Raw genomic sequence first — 15665 nt, 5'->3', positions numbered from 1 at the left:
CATAAAGGAATATCATCCAAACCAAAAATGAAGAATTTGAGCCAAACTACTTTACAGAAGGAAGATAAGAAACACTATTCTATCAACACCATTGGACCACAATGATTCAAAAAGAGAAAAAAAAAAAAAAAAAAAAGACTTACTTTACTTTGGAGGACGACCACTGCTACGCATAATCGGAGCCATATTTCGTTGAATCCACAAAGCCCGTATTCAAGAATCTCACCGATTTGAAACCCTCAGTCTTCAAATAATATGTTCAGTGCTGAATCGTCGAATCTCCTCTTCCCCAAAACAAACCTTACTTTAGTAATGGTCGTGCAAATTGACCCTTCAGTGACTTTTGTCTTTCTTATTTCTCTTTAAATCGACGACTTGTGTGATTGGAAAAGGGGCTGCGTGGAGTTATTAGGGTGGAGAGATGAAACTACCTTTTGAACAATGACAATTTGACGGACTATTGGATGTCAAAAAGTTTAGACAGTAGGGGGGTATTGGCGATAAAAAATAATTCGTATCCTTAATTTTCAAGAAAAAAAAGGTCAAAGTGCAAATTGAAAGTAGGGTACAAGTTCAGAAGATAGATTGACAGTTAACCCAAAAGAAAAAGCACCATTTCACATTGTAAAAACGCAATTTGAAAAATGGGTGTTTGTATTGTAACCCTTTTTTCATTTCTTAGTTAAAGCATTATGCAGTCCAAACATACCAAGAAACCCGAATAATTTTCTTTTTAAAGAAAGATCTCTAGAAATACATCAAAATACTAAACATGGAACAGTAATCCCAGAACCATGGTGTAAATCTAATGATTCTAAAATAGACTGAACGGTTACAATTCGATCTGATGCAGCTTTATCCAAATGTATCTGTTCCAAACCAATGAACGAGCTGAGAACAAAGATCAGCTCTGCAGGTAATTGATTTCATTCTCATTGTTGCCATCATAAGGTTCAGCTTGGCCCCTTCGTGGAGTGCAGGCAATGCTTTTAACAATGGAAGAATAAAGGTCGAATTCTGCCTTCAGTTTCAAGCAGCAGGCTTCAATCCACTTCTCAGCTACGCTGGTAGCTACGCTGTCTTGGCTGTCCCTTTCATGTTCTTCAATGGCAGGTCGTATCTCATTGTATAAAGATTCAAGATGAGTGGCAGCATCATTTTTCATACACTGAAGAAAGTTTTCAACGTCAACAATTTGATAACAATAGTAACAATAAAATCATGTGCCAGGCGCTAATAGCATATAATAAAATCATTTCAGTTGAAATATTAAACAGTATAATAGCGTACAATGACATAGGAAAATACTTCAGGCACAAATGTTGTTATATACAACTTTTATGTACACGAAATTGGGATTGAAGATTAAAAATTTATACAAAATAAATAAATGATATTCCATTAAGTAAATTATATTCCTGCTAATGTGTGAAAACACAGGTTGGCTTGGAGAGATTTCAAGGCACCTTCAGTGTGATGCCAAAGGGCGGTGTGCTGCAGGAATTTTTCTAATTTATCTATTGGGCAGCTCCAGATCTCTCTTTTCTAATTATACAGTATTTTACTACCTTAACCCAATATCTTTTTAATATAAGGTTTGTGAAATAATGGACAGTACTACCTTAGATGGTCACACCAAAAATCACATGCTCTTTTACTATCATATGCTATCAATCTTGTTTGTTTTTTTTTTGTTTTGGCTAACATCACACGAGATAAGGTATGCTTGCTTGATATATTAAGTATAAACTATATTATGGCTACTTTTAACTGCTGGGGTATTTTATTGGTCATTAGATTTATACATAATTTTAAACTGAAAATAAAACGTATGTATACCAACTAAGCTTAGATGATTATATAGATGAGCTGATAATTATTAATAATATCGCATTTTGGTCTGCTGAATGTTATAAGACATACACATCTATATATAGAACAGATTAATAAAAAAATGAAAAGACAAATACCTCATATTTTAAAATTTCCTCTTGTGCTTCCCTTGATGCTAAAAGCGAAGCAAAAGACTTGGCGTCAACTTGCTTTTGTGCACCATGTTTCACCTTTCCATTAGAGTATTGTTTTGATCTTTTGTTTGGCATGGATCCTGATCCAATGTGATAGTTACGACATGCAGTATTACTGCGGATACGAGATATCATTGCATTCTTTCTTGAAAAAGGTGGTTGATTTTCTTGTGAATAAAGTTTCCTCTCCTCACTCACTTCTGTTTTTACCTCCATAACTACACCCTCCATTGGAACAGAATCAAGTGATTGCACAACAAGAGCAGTAGACATCAACTGATGTCCAGAATCCACATTGACATTGATCATCATCCCATCAACATCAAATTCAGAACTTGGGGAGTTGACAGTCTTGAAGAGCCTCGAGGAAGGCTCATCCTCTGCAGAATCATAGAGCGGAATTTTCTCAACTGAATACCTGACACCAACAGGCAGTTAAATATAACTCAAGTATGACAGATAAATCATAAAAAGGAATGCACAAGTCTACATAAGATCTCTAAATATGCATGTGTACATGAGAGTGGGTGTGCAATTTTTCGAAAGATTTTAGTTTGATATTAAAGATATACTCGACATAAAACTGCATCATAAACCTACACCTTTCAATCACATAGGCCACAAAATGGAAAACAAAACCTAAGACGTGTTTGCTGAAATTAACAAGATCACCAGCCCCACCAGAGAAGTGGAAACTACTTGCAACTGATCCACTCATCTGATTCATGAAGTCTTCTACAAAACTTAACTCATTTGAAGATTTCTTTCTTTCCATGTAGATCAGTTAATGTCTTAAATTGCTGAAGAGTTAAGCAAGGTAAAACTAGTTACATTTTGTAGGAAACACAACATATTTTATTAAAGAAGAGAAAAGGTACATAAAGAGATGGACAAGGCAAAATATGCAAACTATAGAACTACTGATGATTAAAAAAAATTATAAAAGAAGAGAATTATAAACTATGAAGTAGACACCAACATGCAACATAACACTACATCACTCATTACGAATTTTACCAAATTAAGATACCACACACCATGAATACAGAAAGTAAGTGAATATGGTTTTGGGGTTTTAAAATTTAGTTTCATCTCTATGCATGAATAATTAGTTTGTAACTAATTCATCTAAAGTTAATGGTCAAAAATTTCATTGAAAGCATGTAAAACCAAAGTCCTAACTCAACATAAAGCATTACATCAGAATAAATCCAATCCAATAATAAAACACACTTACGTCTTAGCCCCCTAAGTAGTATAGTAATATTAACATAAAAATAACAATAACATAAGAGAATAAGCACTCAAATATATCTCCGAACACTGAGACAAGGTTGGCTAAGTCAACTTGTAGCTAAGGCTTGAATTTTGTGTGTAGATCCATAAGCAGCCCACCATAACTTTGGATCCAAAGACTCCCATTAACATACATAACATCCTCTAAGTTTCTTACAATTTCTTAAGAAAAATATTATAATTTCGCCTCAACTTGGTCAGGAAAGTATTGGGAAAGTGGTGATGAAGTGTTGAGAAAATACACACACGACCACGTGCAGGGTCAAGCATTGTGTCAGGGCACAAGAACACGACAGCTTCAAAGAAATGTCAGTGCTAGATTGCCAATTATTGGTAACCTCTTACACAATCAAGATGAACTAGACCAAAGGGAACAAAATTTAGTAGGGTAATAACTAAAATATGAAACTAATAACCAAATTACAAGCAAGTGCTTGCAGTAGATCACTTCGGCACAAAACGAAACTTTTAAAGACAAATGCATTAAGGTATACGCATAAACGTTACCTGTCATCATCGTCTTCCCATAGGTAAGTATCCTCCTGTTTGGAAAAAGTTGCATAACATTAAACACCGTGATGAATAATATTATTGAACAAAAGAAAGTTAACATCAAACACACCGGAAATTCTAAAGATGTACAATTATAACTGCTACTAATAAATAGTCAGAAGCAAAACAATATCTTGAGCAAATGTAAAATAACAGCAAACGCACACCAGAAATCCTATGAATGCAGAATGCTAACTGCAAAGAATTTAAATGAAATCAGATGGGAAAAAACCTGCCCTACAAAACAAGGACAGAATTAAAAATACATAGGACAGGAAAAACCGTACAACGTAGAGAAATTAGTTGGAAGTATGCAGATTTTATATTTCAAATCACAACTGATTGAGGGACCAATAGAAATTAATGTAGAGTTTTAGAGGATTTTCATTTATTCTCAGTTGTGCTGATATGTGCACAATCAGGATACGAGAGCATATTTGTTGTATGTTGAGATGTACAATCTTCACTGATAAGAGTGGTACACGAGTGTGCATAATCTAGTTTCATATGCTTATGGAGTTCGGTGAGATGAGATGGCAATTATGGGGAATTGCGTCCCCCAACTACATGTATTTACATTTGGGGCACGTAACCAGATGTGGTATTAGACAGACAGCGGGACACTCGAAGCTTTTAGAGGTGTGAGAATGTAAGCTTATTTGCTCTTTGAGACATGTTGTAACATGAACCATATCTCAGACAAACCGCTTGTGTGTCATTGGATATTGTCAAAGCTGCCACTATGAATGATTTGCAGCATAAGAGAGGAGTTGGATGCTTTCGTAATTGATGAGGTATGAGACGTCCTCTGTCCATACTATTAGGTTTATCACTTTCCCTTTAAGTATGTATATCATTTCAAATATTGGTTGCCATTATTTGTGTAGGTAATTTGGGTTCCTTATGGTGGGATTTGGGAGCAACATCCACTTCATCACCTCTCCTTCTTTTCGGGTGCATTTATGTGATCTAACCTTACCATCCTCAGCGTGTTCTGAGACAGTTTGAACTTGTGACATACACCTGACCAAGTCAGATTTGGTCCGAGCTGACAAGAGATTTGAAGCGTGAAATACAACTAGTATACAAAGAGTCCCATCCTTGTGCTGCTGGCGTATGACATCTGATCCAATCAGATGCAACAGGAGGCACAGGATGCCCTGGCCTTAAGAACACCTACAAGAAACATATGTTACATTAATCTAAAATGTCTTTCTACAATAAAACCGCACACATCATAAATTATTGCTATCATACCTCCACGCAATGACAGTCATTCATAAAACCAATGGCAATGTGTCTACGTGTTGGCAAAGGAACTGGTGCTGATCGAAGCGGCAGGAACGTAAGGCACTGAGTAGCTGACAAGTGGAAAAGTACAACCTTATAACATGACGCTATAAGATGACCCATGTCAGGCATCGTCATCCATCTGTCAAATGGCGCTCTACCCTCATCAAAGAATGATAGTATCTGTGCTAACTCACGAACTCTGTCTGTGGTGCCATACAACTCGCCATAATGCGCAGAATATGAAGACAACTCAGTAAGCAAGTCATTACGCACTTGCAAGTATCCATTCTCACCCAATCCCACTAAATCAGCAACTGCCCTAAACCCGCAGTGACCATCATGACATACATCCTTGACTTGCTGAATAAAGGGCCTCAATCCAACTGGGAATGCATCAATATACAAAATACCTTTCACCGTCAATGTCCGGTACACCTGTATGAATATAAATTGTTATGTATAAATGGGTAACTATAAAATCTTCAATTTAGTAATGGGTTATCTTTATTACCTTCTCCTTCGTTCGCTCCGTTTTCTTATGTGTAAAATTTTGCGGAACATCCATTGTATCACCTGTGAAGCTAGGTGAGTGACTATCCACAGATGGAGATCTCAATTCAAATGCATATGGGTCTCGTCGACTGGACATATCAATTTTCTCCTTCAATTGACCTCGTAATCTAGACTTTATTCCTGGTTCAACAAGAGTAGTTGTATAAGGTGCTACAAGTTCTCTCACTCTTTTCCTTAGCATCAACCTATTGTCTTTATTTGCCTCCAGAAAGTACTGGTGAAGCAACTTCAACTCCGGAAACTCATTCACATCCATGGAATCCTGAATAGAACTAGGAGGCAGTAAATCAAGTTTCATCCAATGGGGGTCAAGAGACTCGAGAGGAATTGGCCTACAATCCCTCTTGTATTCTGCAATCTCATGGGCACAAGGTAGACCATGGGTACGGCGTATGACACAACCACATGCCAAAGCATCAACACCAATTGAGGCGGCTAGCTTGGACTGAGATGACACCTTCTCCAATGCAAAAATAGAAACAACTCCTCTCAAATATTTGAATTCTGAAGACTTGAAGTTATGTTGCACGACTGTCGAACACTTATCAAAAGATGTCTTTATGTCAATGTGTTGTAACTCGATGAGAGAGTGTATATTTTCAAAAGAACCCTCAAAATTCCCCTGACTCAAACCAAGTTCCCTCTTAAGCTTGGAATGTGCACCCTCAGCCCTATTAAATCATAAAAAAATACAACAGGTTAACACAAATTCATATTAAACCAGTGATGTAATATTGCATGACTAATTATATTATAACTTCAAGAATTACCTGTTTGATGTAACGTTACCAAAATGCATAATCATGTCCGTCCAAGCTGACACAAATCTGTCCTTCAAAGGATTCAACCATGTGTTTATAACATACTCCATGACCTCAGTGTACATACTAAATTCGCTCTGTAACACTGCTAGCTCCCGTTTGTAATCACTTTCCGTAGGAGATGTCACAAGTACATTCCACTTCATTATAAATCTATCCCACTTTTCCTTGGACTCAAACAAGTTTTTGCATTTGGACAGCACATTCTTATTAATATGCCATTTGCATAAAAGGTGTCTAGCTGTAGGGAATACTACCTCAACGGCTCTCATCAATGGCAAATCCAGGTCAGTGACAATAACATTTGGCATAGCGCACTCCACCATCACACCACGCAATCTGCTTAACGCCCATATATAGTTATCTTCTTTTTCAGAATCCAAAAACACAAATGCAACTGAGAATGTAATATCAGTTGATGTGATGCCTACAACCTCTAGTAGGGGATAATGATACCTATTAGTCTTGTACGTGCAATCCATCATCAAAATGGTTGGAAATGCACGCAACAACTCCAAACTCACAGGGTGTGCCCAAAACAAGTCCAGCACATTACCAGACATAGGGCAACTCCTATGCCACTCAACATAGTCATGCTCATTCAACTTACATAAAAGTTGTTGCATTTGAGATCTCCCTGCCTTCTCTTTAACTCTTTGCCTTTGGCGTGCATTGTAGATCGTTCTTATGGTTGTAGCATTGAGTTCATCCCTTTGCTTCAAAGTGCTCAGGATTTCTTTGGGCCGTACTAAACTCTTTGACAAGTCTATCAAGAGTGAAGTCTCCTGCTCCGACAACCTCCCTGCATATGAACGCCCCTCAGAATACTCAGTTGATGCATGGTTGTGCACTCCACATACGACCTTCAGCATCCATCCATTGCCACTTGCCAACTTTTCCCCCTTCAATGTGAAAGGGCACCCACACTTCTTCGTGCCAGTCCCACATCTTTTTTTAGCACCCTTATTGACTTTAGTTTTCTTCTCCTTAAATCTTCCACCCCTCTCACAGCCTAATGTAACTCTTGGTTTCATACTCTTACCCCCCAAATCAGATCGTATTGTCACAATAACAAACCCATTTCTCTTTCCAGCCTCACGAGCCCACTGCATTAAGGACTCTCTAGTCTTGAATATCTATAAAACAAGAGAAACTAGTGTGTAAGTATCCAAAATATACGTATGACTTTTATTGGGACCAAAGCTATTTAACGATCAAGTTTGTAACCTCATAAGTAGTAAATTCACTTGTGTAATCCATCACACATTCCGAGCTAACCCCACTATCTCGAGTAGAATTATCAACCTGCATTAGCAAAAACAAGTTTGAATGAAGAATTCTGTTAGTATTCAGTTCAAGAATACGTTACAGGAGAAAACTTTACAGTCATTATTGGCAGCACTTCCATGTTGGTGCAAAGGAAATTTTGACCAAACACCAAAGCTATTTAATGATCAAGTCAGTCAGCAACTTAACGATAAAGCTGGTTGGCGATTTAACAAAAAAGCCAACTGGCAATTTAGCAAAAAATTTAGTTACCTCATTCATTGTAAATTCACTCGTGTAGTCCATCGCACATTCTGAGCCAACCCCACTACCTCGAGAAGAAGTTTCCCCCTGCATTAGAGAAAGAAAGCTTACATGAAGAATTTTGTTAGTGTCCTATTTAGAGAATACATCACATAGAGAAAACTCTGAGGCTATTATTGGCTCCACTTTCATGTTGATGTGCAGCCAATTTTAGTCACGCACCAAATGTACAATGCAGCCATATTCGGCAGCACTTGAGGAACATTTTTTGGCCACACATAACCACACTGTACATTTGGTGCTCAGCTCTGGTTAGCCGAACAAAACATGAGCCCCGTTTTTAGTAGCACAAAAGAACGATAAATAAATAAAACTCAACTAATGTGGCAAATAACATACCTTTCCATCCTCACTGACTCGTCATAAATGATGATTTGATGCTCCAACCAAGGAAACTCAATATGGGTCGAATTAATATGATTGGGGTTTATGGAGTGAGAAAAAAATGATTCTGAAGCTGGTGAGAGGGTTTTTGTTTGGGACTTGATGGTAGGGTGGGTATAAGCTTGGGTGTGAGCTATGGTAATTGGAAACCCTTTAGAACTGTATTAAGTTCGTTTTAGTCATTGCAAAGGTTACAATGGTGATTAAAAAAGTTATTAAAGCTTAGAGTGCACTGATCAAATCGAAGAGTGCATTTAGAAGCTCCCTTATTTTAAAGTCACGCTTTTAGCAGTCCATGAGAAACCCATTAAACACAATAGACAACCCCACATTTAGTCCATTCCAACATGTTAAAAACAACCCAATTTGAGTCCCGAATTTGGCAAAAGTCAAAACCATTTAAGAAACCCAATAAACTGGCCCATGATCGACCATAAAATTTTATTCATCAGGTTGTTAGTAGTCTTGCCGAAGCAGAAAAGTACAGGAAACCATATTTCTCTCCTGCCAAACACCTAACTTATATAAATTTTCTTATTTAAGAGCCTAAACGAAGTATCTTGATCTCTGGAAAACCCTTTTTTCTTTATTAGCATCAAGAAAAATGAAAATAGCAACTGGTCAACAAAAAGTGACACGAGTTTTATACAGCATACACCTCAACAAAAAGGCTTAGGCCTTTGAGAATTTCTGCAAAACACTTGTATGCCTAAGGCATTTTCAGGTTGTGTCTCTGGGAGGAGAGCCTACAATTAAAATGTTTAAGTTTAAGCTTTTGTTTTCTTTTCGCTGAGTGAGACAAAGCCTCTAAACTCTGAGCACTATGCCTTCGGACACAAATCCTCATATAAGTTTGTAGGACGATTGCAAACCAATGGACACTACAAATCCCTAAAACCATTTTACACTATAAAATCGGTACTTATGATCCTTAGAGTTGATAGCTTCCAAAGAAAGGTCATTAGGCAAAGGATTTCAAAACTAACAATGGGATCATGCTCACAAAAATAAAAACAAAAACAAAAAGTTAACTTGAAAGATTAAGGCACTGGCATTATGCATCCAAGGCAAGATGTTTAATTTTCTATTTCATTCAATTGTGAGTTTCACCAACCTCCTAGATAACAGCCCCTTTAAAGTTGAGATATCAGCTAGTTCTAGGGCAGTGCAATACAATATCCAGACAATTTTATAATAGGGAAACAGGTAATGTGGAGCTATGCAACTTGTATAACACAGATCAAACTGACACATTTTTTCATCTTTCAATAAATGATTACCTGAAAACCACGAGATTTTGCCCCAAGAAATCCTGAACAGCTCGGCGCACCACAGAGGCAGCGAACCTTAGCACCCCCATACCATTCAAAATTGTAGTCGTATGCCAACTCAGTTCCATCCAATATATCTTGTTTTGCAAATATTCCAACCCTAATTTCCCCCAACACATTCCACTTTCTTGTCTCACAATTTGGTTTGCTGAAAACATTAAAGTATTGTAACTCATTCTCAACTAAAGGAAAGTAAGAAAGAAACAAGAGATAACAGCTAGTCGTTCTAAAGATATTTCATTTCCCCAAATTAGATTCCGCCTGATGTGGCTCACCATGAATGATTTATAAATCGAGCAAGGCTTCCCTTTTCAGTGGCATCAATAGACTCAGAGGCATTGAGAGAAATAATAAATGCATCCCTGAGACCTGCACCAAGGCACAAACGTTGAACACAGTTTCAAAATAAATACAAACATATATTTCATAAGTCTATTAAATCACCTTGAATTTCATAAGCTTGAGATCTTTGCTTTGCTTCTTTCCATGATATCACTTCTCCACAGTACTCGATGATAAATTGCCCTGCCTGCATTGTACAGAGCAAATTAAAAGGCTTACAAGAGATTAAAAATTCACTCAACAGATAAACAAACTATAAATAAATGATTTATAGTTCAATCATAGACATATAAAGCTTCAATGTTCTCAGTGGAGCCAAACAAAAGTGCCAAAGATAAATAACAGAACAAGATGCCAGTTTACAGTTGTAACAGATCAAGATAAATTAGTAAGGTATTACCTTTATATTCTCATTTGCTAAAAGACCCCACCCACGACCTTCCGTTCTAAACAACTTTGTCTTGGCATACTCACATTTCTGAAATCTCTGTTGACAGCAAATAAATGAGACATCAAATATGGTAAATAATAGTTTCACAGAATTTGAACAGGGTTTGAAGATTCATAGTATCTTAAACTCACACTAAGTACATCATTATCCCGATACTTTCAGGAAAAAGAAAAGCAACTATAATACAGCAAAAAGAATGTTTTAAAGAAATGAAGATAAGTTATTGATGCGACCATGAAAGAGAAACATTGAAGATAAGTGTCATTGCCAACCCCATGTAATTCTCCCCACCCACCTTTAAAAATCCTTTTGTTACAAATAATATCATGTTGTTATCAAAACGAACTTGCCTCGCATTTGGTAGAAAACTCTCACGTCTAGTGACAACCATGGTCTTACCACCATAATGATTGTCTTTTCGAAATATTAAAAATTTATGGATTAAAGGTAAGAAGACAAATAGAGTACACCACATGCATTAGAAAAGCACAAAGTGGGCCAATAAGGCAATGAGCAAGCATTTGGTCTTCTTCTTTAGAGTATCTCACATGCATTAGTTTTCCCATGGATAACACGCCAAAATAAAATCACATTAGTACAGACACAAAACTTCCAAATCATCTTGAAAGGCTCAAAAGTAGAATCAACAAGATTTTTAAGAAGTGATTGCTATGGTCATAGGTGATTCACCCTTCAATTCATCTTTTCACCCATAGCACATGTTCCATGGAAATGATATACTGAGTTGTTTCCCAATGATAGGCCTTTCATTTTCATAAGCACAAAATAATATTTTCTATAACTTGGATCATGCTCGGGAAAACCTAAGGTTGTCAACAGCAAATCACTTCTGTCCATTTCCTTATCACTATGAAGAAAAATGATTAATTCATCTCAAACATATGCAGGCACTACCAATCCTATACAGTGATGCACTCTCTTTGCTACTCCACAACCAGCCCCTATTGTTTTTACTTATTCATCATAAAATGCCAATATTGTGATCTTATATTTTCAATCTAAAAGCTTATTACTGGCCAAAAAAAACAAAAATCCCATACAAATAGCCGGAGAACCCATAAAAGTATCCATCGTTCAGAATTTCCATCTATATGCCAACCTATACCCTTTTGAACCATAAAAGTTTACAAACCCTAAATTCCATGCCAAACCCTAATTTCCAAACCATAGACAACCACATAAAGACAGCAAAGACAACTTTCATGTACACACATATATACGTGAGAATAAAATTATTAGTAACAGGCAGTGGAGTGCATGCATGTGTATGTATAACATTTTATCCTTTTCTGTAAAGAATTGAACGTTTTTTATAGAAGAAAACCGGGTAAGCACAACACAACCAAAAACAATAATTGTGATAAACATCACAAGAGTATAATATGAATTGGCATATACAAACTCATTTTGAAAATAAAATAAAATACAAATTAGTAAAAGTATTACAATTTTTTACCATCAAAATTATGATTAACACATGGCCACACCATGGAGGCTTATGTATGAGCAGGGAAAAAAGAACTGGAGGAAATAAATACAAGAAACACGCATCCATATTCACAAACTCTTATGGATGAGGTGGGAGACAAGAGAGAGAGAGAGAGAGAGAGAGAGAGAGAGAGAGAGAGAGAGAGAGAGAGAGAGAGAAAGATTTACCTGATTCTTGCAATAGACACCACAAGGGCAATATCCTGGAGTGCATTCTGTGCTGGTAAGTACATTCAAGCACCTCTCCCCACATGCACTTTCAGGATCATGTTCATCATACTTGCATTCACATATAGCAATATCTTCCTCCTTCTGTGTCTTGTGTCTACCAACAACAACAAAAAAGACAGATAGAAAGAAAACTTGTTATATATTTAAATTTTAAATTGCTAATGCAAATAACTAAGTATTTATGACCTGAAACTCCACCCAAAAAATTAACCAAGTGATGAGGTCTGTAAGGAAGTGAAGACATTTGGGTAACATTGTACTACACATGGACTAGAGAAGTAATTTACAATATTTAGCATGACCGCACAAAACAATGTCATAAATAAGAATGTAAAACCAATTTTAACCAACAACAAACGACTATAGAAACATCGACCCAAAAATAAATCAACTATAGAAAGCTTTCCTTGAGCAGATTAGCAAGTAAAAGTTCTAACTGAGCCATGGCAACACAAGGGATACTATTTTCAAGAAAGAAACTAACTTGAAACCATAATCTTATACCCTAAACCCTAAACCTCAATTCAAAATTAAATGAAATAAGCAATCAGTCCTCTGAATGGTCTCCTTCGCCAATTACTGCGTTAACAACACTTAAAGATGAAAAACTGAGAAACCCAGAAGACAAATTGACAAGTCATCAAGCAAAGCCCTTCAATTTCCACAAACCCAATTGCAAAATGCCATGGCAAGTTAAAAATTCTAACTCTCTAGAAACAAAAAAAAAAAAAACGAAGGAGCAAAAGAAAAATAAACAATAAGATAGAGATTTTGCTTACCTTCTATGCGAGAACTCATTTTGGTCAATGTGTATGTACTGTGGCTCTTCTCTAGTACGTTGTTCCGTCAAACAGAGCAGTTGACGCGCGCAATGTTCTTCAGTTTGGTCAATATCAGTATGTGTGTGCTCTGGCTCTGACTCCATCTCTTCTGAAGCGCACAATTTTCTCACAAATGAAAACTGCTTGCAAAAACAAAATTTAACGCTTCCTTTTAGTCAAAATCAATCGATTTCTGAATGAAAATTCTCAATCGGCAAAAATGAAAATCAGTTAATTACCAGCACTTGCGCTCCCCTCTTTTCTTCGAGGGAAACAACGCCGTCCGGCGTCGTTTCGGCCGAACACGACGTCGTTGTGAGTCGTTTGGGTACGGGTCGTAACACTGTGTTTGGTGGGACAGAAAGTTCAAGAATGCTCTGAGAATCAATAGTGAAGTTTCGGAGCAGAAGATCTCAAATGGCCTTCTTCCTCTCTCTCCCTCAACTAAAACCCCTCTTTTTCTTCTGTTCTTCTTGGGTCTACTTTTTTCGATTTTTCTTTTGGGTAATGTGAAAGGTTAATTTCGATTTTTCCTTTTTCCTTTTTTCTTCTCTTAAATTTTGAATCCCATCCTAGATATTGTATCTTTATTACTTCAATTTCAGTTTAATAGCATCAATTTTCAGTTATAAAGTAATATTTATTTTCAATTTTAACAATTATGTATTTTTTTATAGGTAAAAATTCACTTTTGCTCAGTGCATGACTCTCACTTTTACCACTAAGGCCATCTCCAGTCATAGGGCTAAATGTAGTCCGGGCTAAAAATTTAGCCCTCCAAAATATTAATTTTTTAAAGAATAATGCAGGGCTAAATTTTTCCATCTCCAACCATGCAGGGCTATATTTTAGGATCCTTTATATTTTATTATATATATCCAGCTATGATATCATCTTACTTTATTGTTGGCTTTTAAAAAGCAAATGCATGGGCCCACAAAAATTTGGCCTAGACTAAAGGTGGGCTATATGTGGCCTGGTTGGAGGGCTAAAGGGCCAAATGTGGCCCTCCAAATTTGGCCAAAATTTTATTTAGCCCATGGTTGGAGATGGGTTTTGCATTATTTTAGGGCTATATTTGGGATATAGCCCATGGCTGGAGATGGCCTAAAGTGCCAGTAGTTTCAATTTGGTCATTTTTGCCTTGTGGTTTTCAAGTCCAAAGCAATTCACGAACAATGCCCAATTTCTGTCAAATTCTTTTAACTTCCCTTACTGATTGAAGGGCATTTCGGTCAAATTCTTCTAACTTCCAATTTCTTTTAAAAATAAGATTTCTTTTTAAAAACATTAAATATAAATAATAAAAAATATTGGGCACCCATCAGCCCCGATTTCATATTTGCAAGAGTCAAATAGAGTTTGTGTTTGTATATGTTGGAACCAAGGAGTAGCTTGAAATTTTTCAAAAATATTTCAAGCTTTTAACTGGCTTTGGTATGTGTTTTCCTGATCCGATTTTCCTGGGAAATACAATGAATGTCGTGAAAATTTTCATTTTCATGTCAATTTCAATTTCAATTTCTTGTGTTTTGTTGGAAAATTGGGGAATTTTCTCATGTGCTTGTTTGGTTTATTTATTTATTTATTTATAATAATAACCTCATTCTTGGTTCATAACGCAGCACACAAAATCTCAATTTTGGGTGATTTTTGTTTATGTGTTTAGCAAATTCCACGATCATTTATGGGTTTTCCAAGGGTTGCAATGGTTGTGATATTCTCTTATGGGAGGGTGTTGCCGAGAGAGAGAGAGAGAGAGAGAGGTGCATGTGGGGAGGGTGGGATGCTGAGAGAGAAGAAAGGAAATGCGGTGGTTATGGGTGTTAGGTTGGGTAAGAGAGAAAAAAGGGAGAGAGTGGTGGGGCGGCGGGCTGCCAAGGGAGAAGAGAGGGAGTGGTACGGAGAAAAAGCCTTCTCTCTTTTAGATTGTGGTTAATTTCAATTTAGTATCTTGAACTTTTACCCTTAGGGCACGTTTACTCCTGCACTCTCAATTTTAAGGATTACATACCCTAAGCTTTTGAATTTTGCAATTTGGTTCCAACATTAACTTCGCCATCAAAATTTCTGTTAATTGCTTGTATGTTAGGCATGGGTTTCACCTATTCACTTATTTCAATGTCAGTTGAAGAGTATTTTCGAGTAATTGGTGTCTTCCCACCCATGAAGAACACATTACATGCATTAATACCAAACCATTTTTGAACAAAATACTTGAAAATACTCTTCAACTGACATTGCAATGAGTAAATAGGTGGGACCTAGGCTCTTGCCACTCAAGCAATTAAGGGAAATTTTGGCGGTGAAGTTAACGTCGGAGCTAGATTGCAAAAAATTGAAAAATTTACGGTATATGATTGTTAAAATTGAGAGTGCATGGGTAAATGTGCCTTTAGAGTAATAGTTTAGTGTACTAAATTGAAATTAACCATTTATATTAA

At 36.6% G+C, this 15665-nt stretch overlaps 2 protein-coding genes across 3 annotated transcripts; both read right to left on the bottom strand.

Moving 5' to 3' along the window:
- Positions 1–636: 636 nt before the first annotated feature.
- Positions 637–4996, bottom strand: LOC148291183 (histone-lysine N-methyltransferase ASHH1-like). 2 transcript variants are annotated; one of them, XM_088245114.1, is made up of 4 exons: positions 4855–4996; positions 3831–3865; positions 1971–2445; positions 637–1168 (listed from the first exon to the last, which is right to left on the bottom strand). In XM_088245114.1, the coding sequence occupies exons 1-4, from the start codon at positions 4855–4857 to the stop codon at positions 905–907; spliced, it is 777 nt and encodes a 258-aa protein (XP_088101240.1). In that variant the 5' UTR covers positions 4858–4996; the 3' UTR covers positions 637–904. The 2 variants fall into 2 exon arrangements, with proteins under 2 accessions (XP_088101240.1, XP_088101239.1); XM_088245113.1 differs by having other exon boundaries at positions 4850–4984.
- LOC110759580 (uncharacterized) lies at positions 4175–13731 on the bottom strand. Its single transcript, XM_021961660.2, has 13 exons — positions 13461–13731; positions 13180–13361; positions 12338–12494; positions 10610–10696; positions 10312–10396; positions 10143–10236; positions 9817–10015; positions 8102–8179; positions 7790–7867; positions 6512–7698; positions 5680–6412; positions 5133–5603; positions 4175–5051 (listed from the first exon to the last, which is right to left on the bottom strand). The coding sequence occupies exons 2-13, from the start codon at positions 13323–13325 to the stop codon at positions 4908–4910; spliced, it is 3459 nt and encodes a 1152-aa protein (XP_021817352.2). The 5' UTR covers positions 13326–13361; positions 13461–13731; the 3' UTR covers positions 4175–4907.
- Positions 13732–15665: the final 1934 nt, after the last annotated feature.

The sequence above is a fragment of the Prunus avium genome, chromosome 8 (genome assembly GCF_965620075.1).
Source record: "Prunus avium chromosome 8, drPruAviu1.hap1.1, whole genome shotgun sequence".
Lineage (NCBI taxonomy): Eukaryota > Viridiplantae > Streptophyta > Magnoliopsida > Rosales > Rosaceae > Prunus > Prunus avium.
Note: the sequence above shows the minus strand (reverse complement) of the source record. Positions and strands in the feature narration are given on the sequence as shown.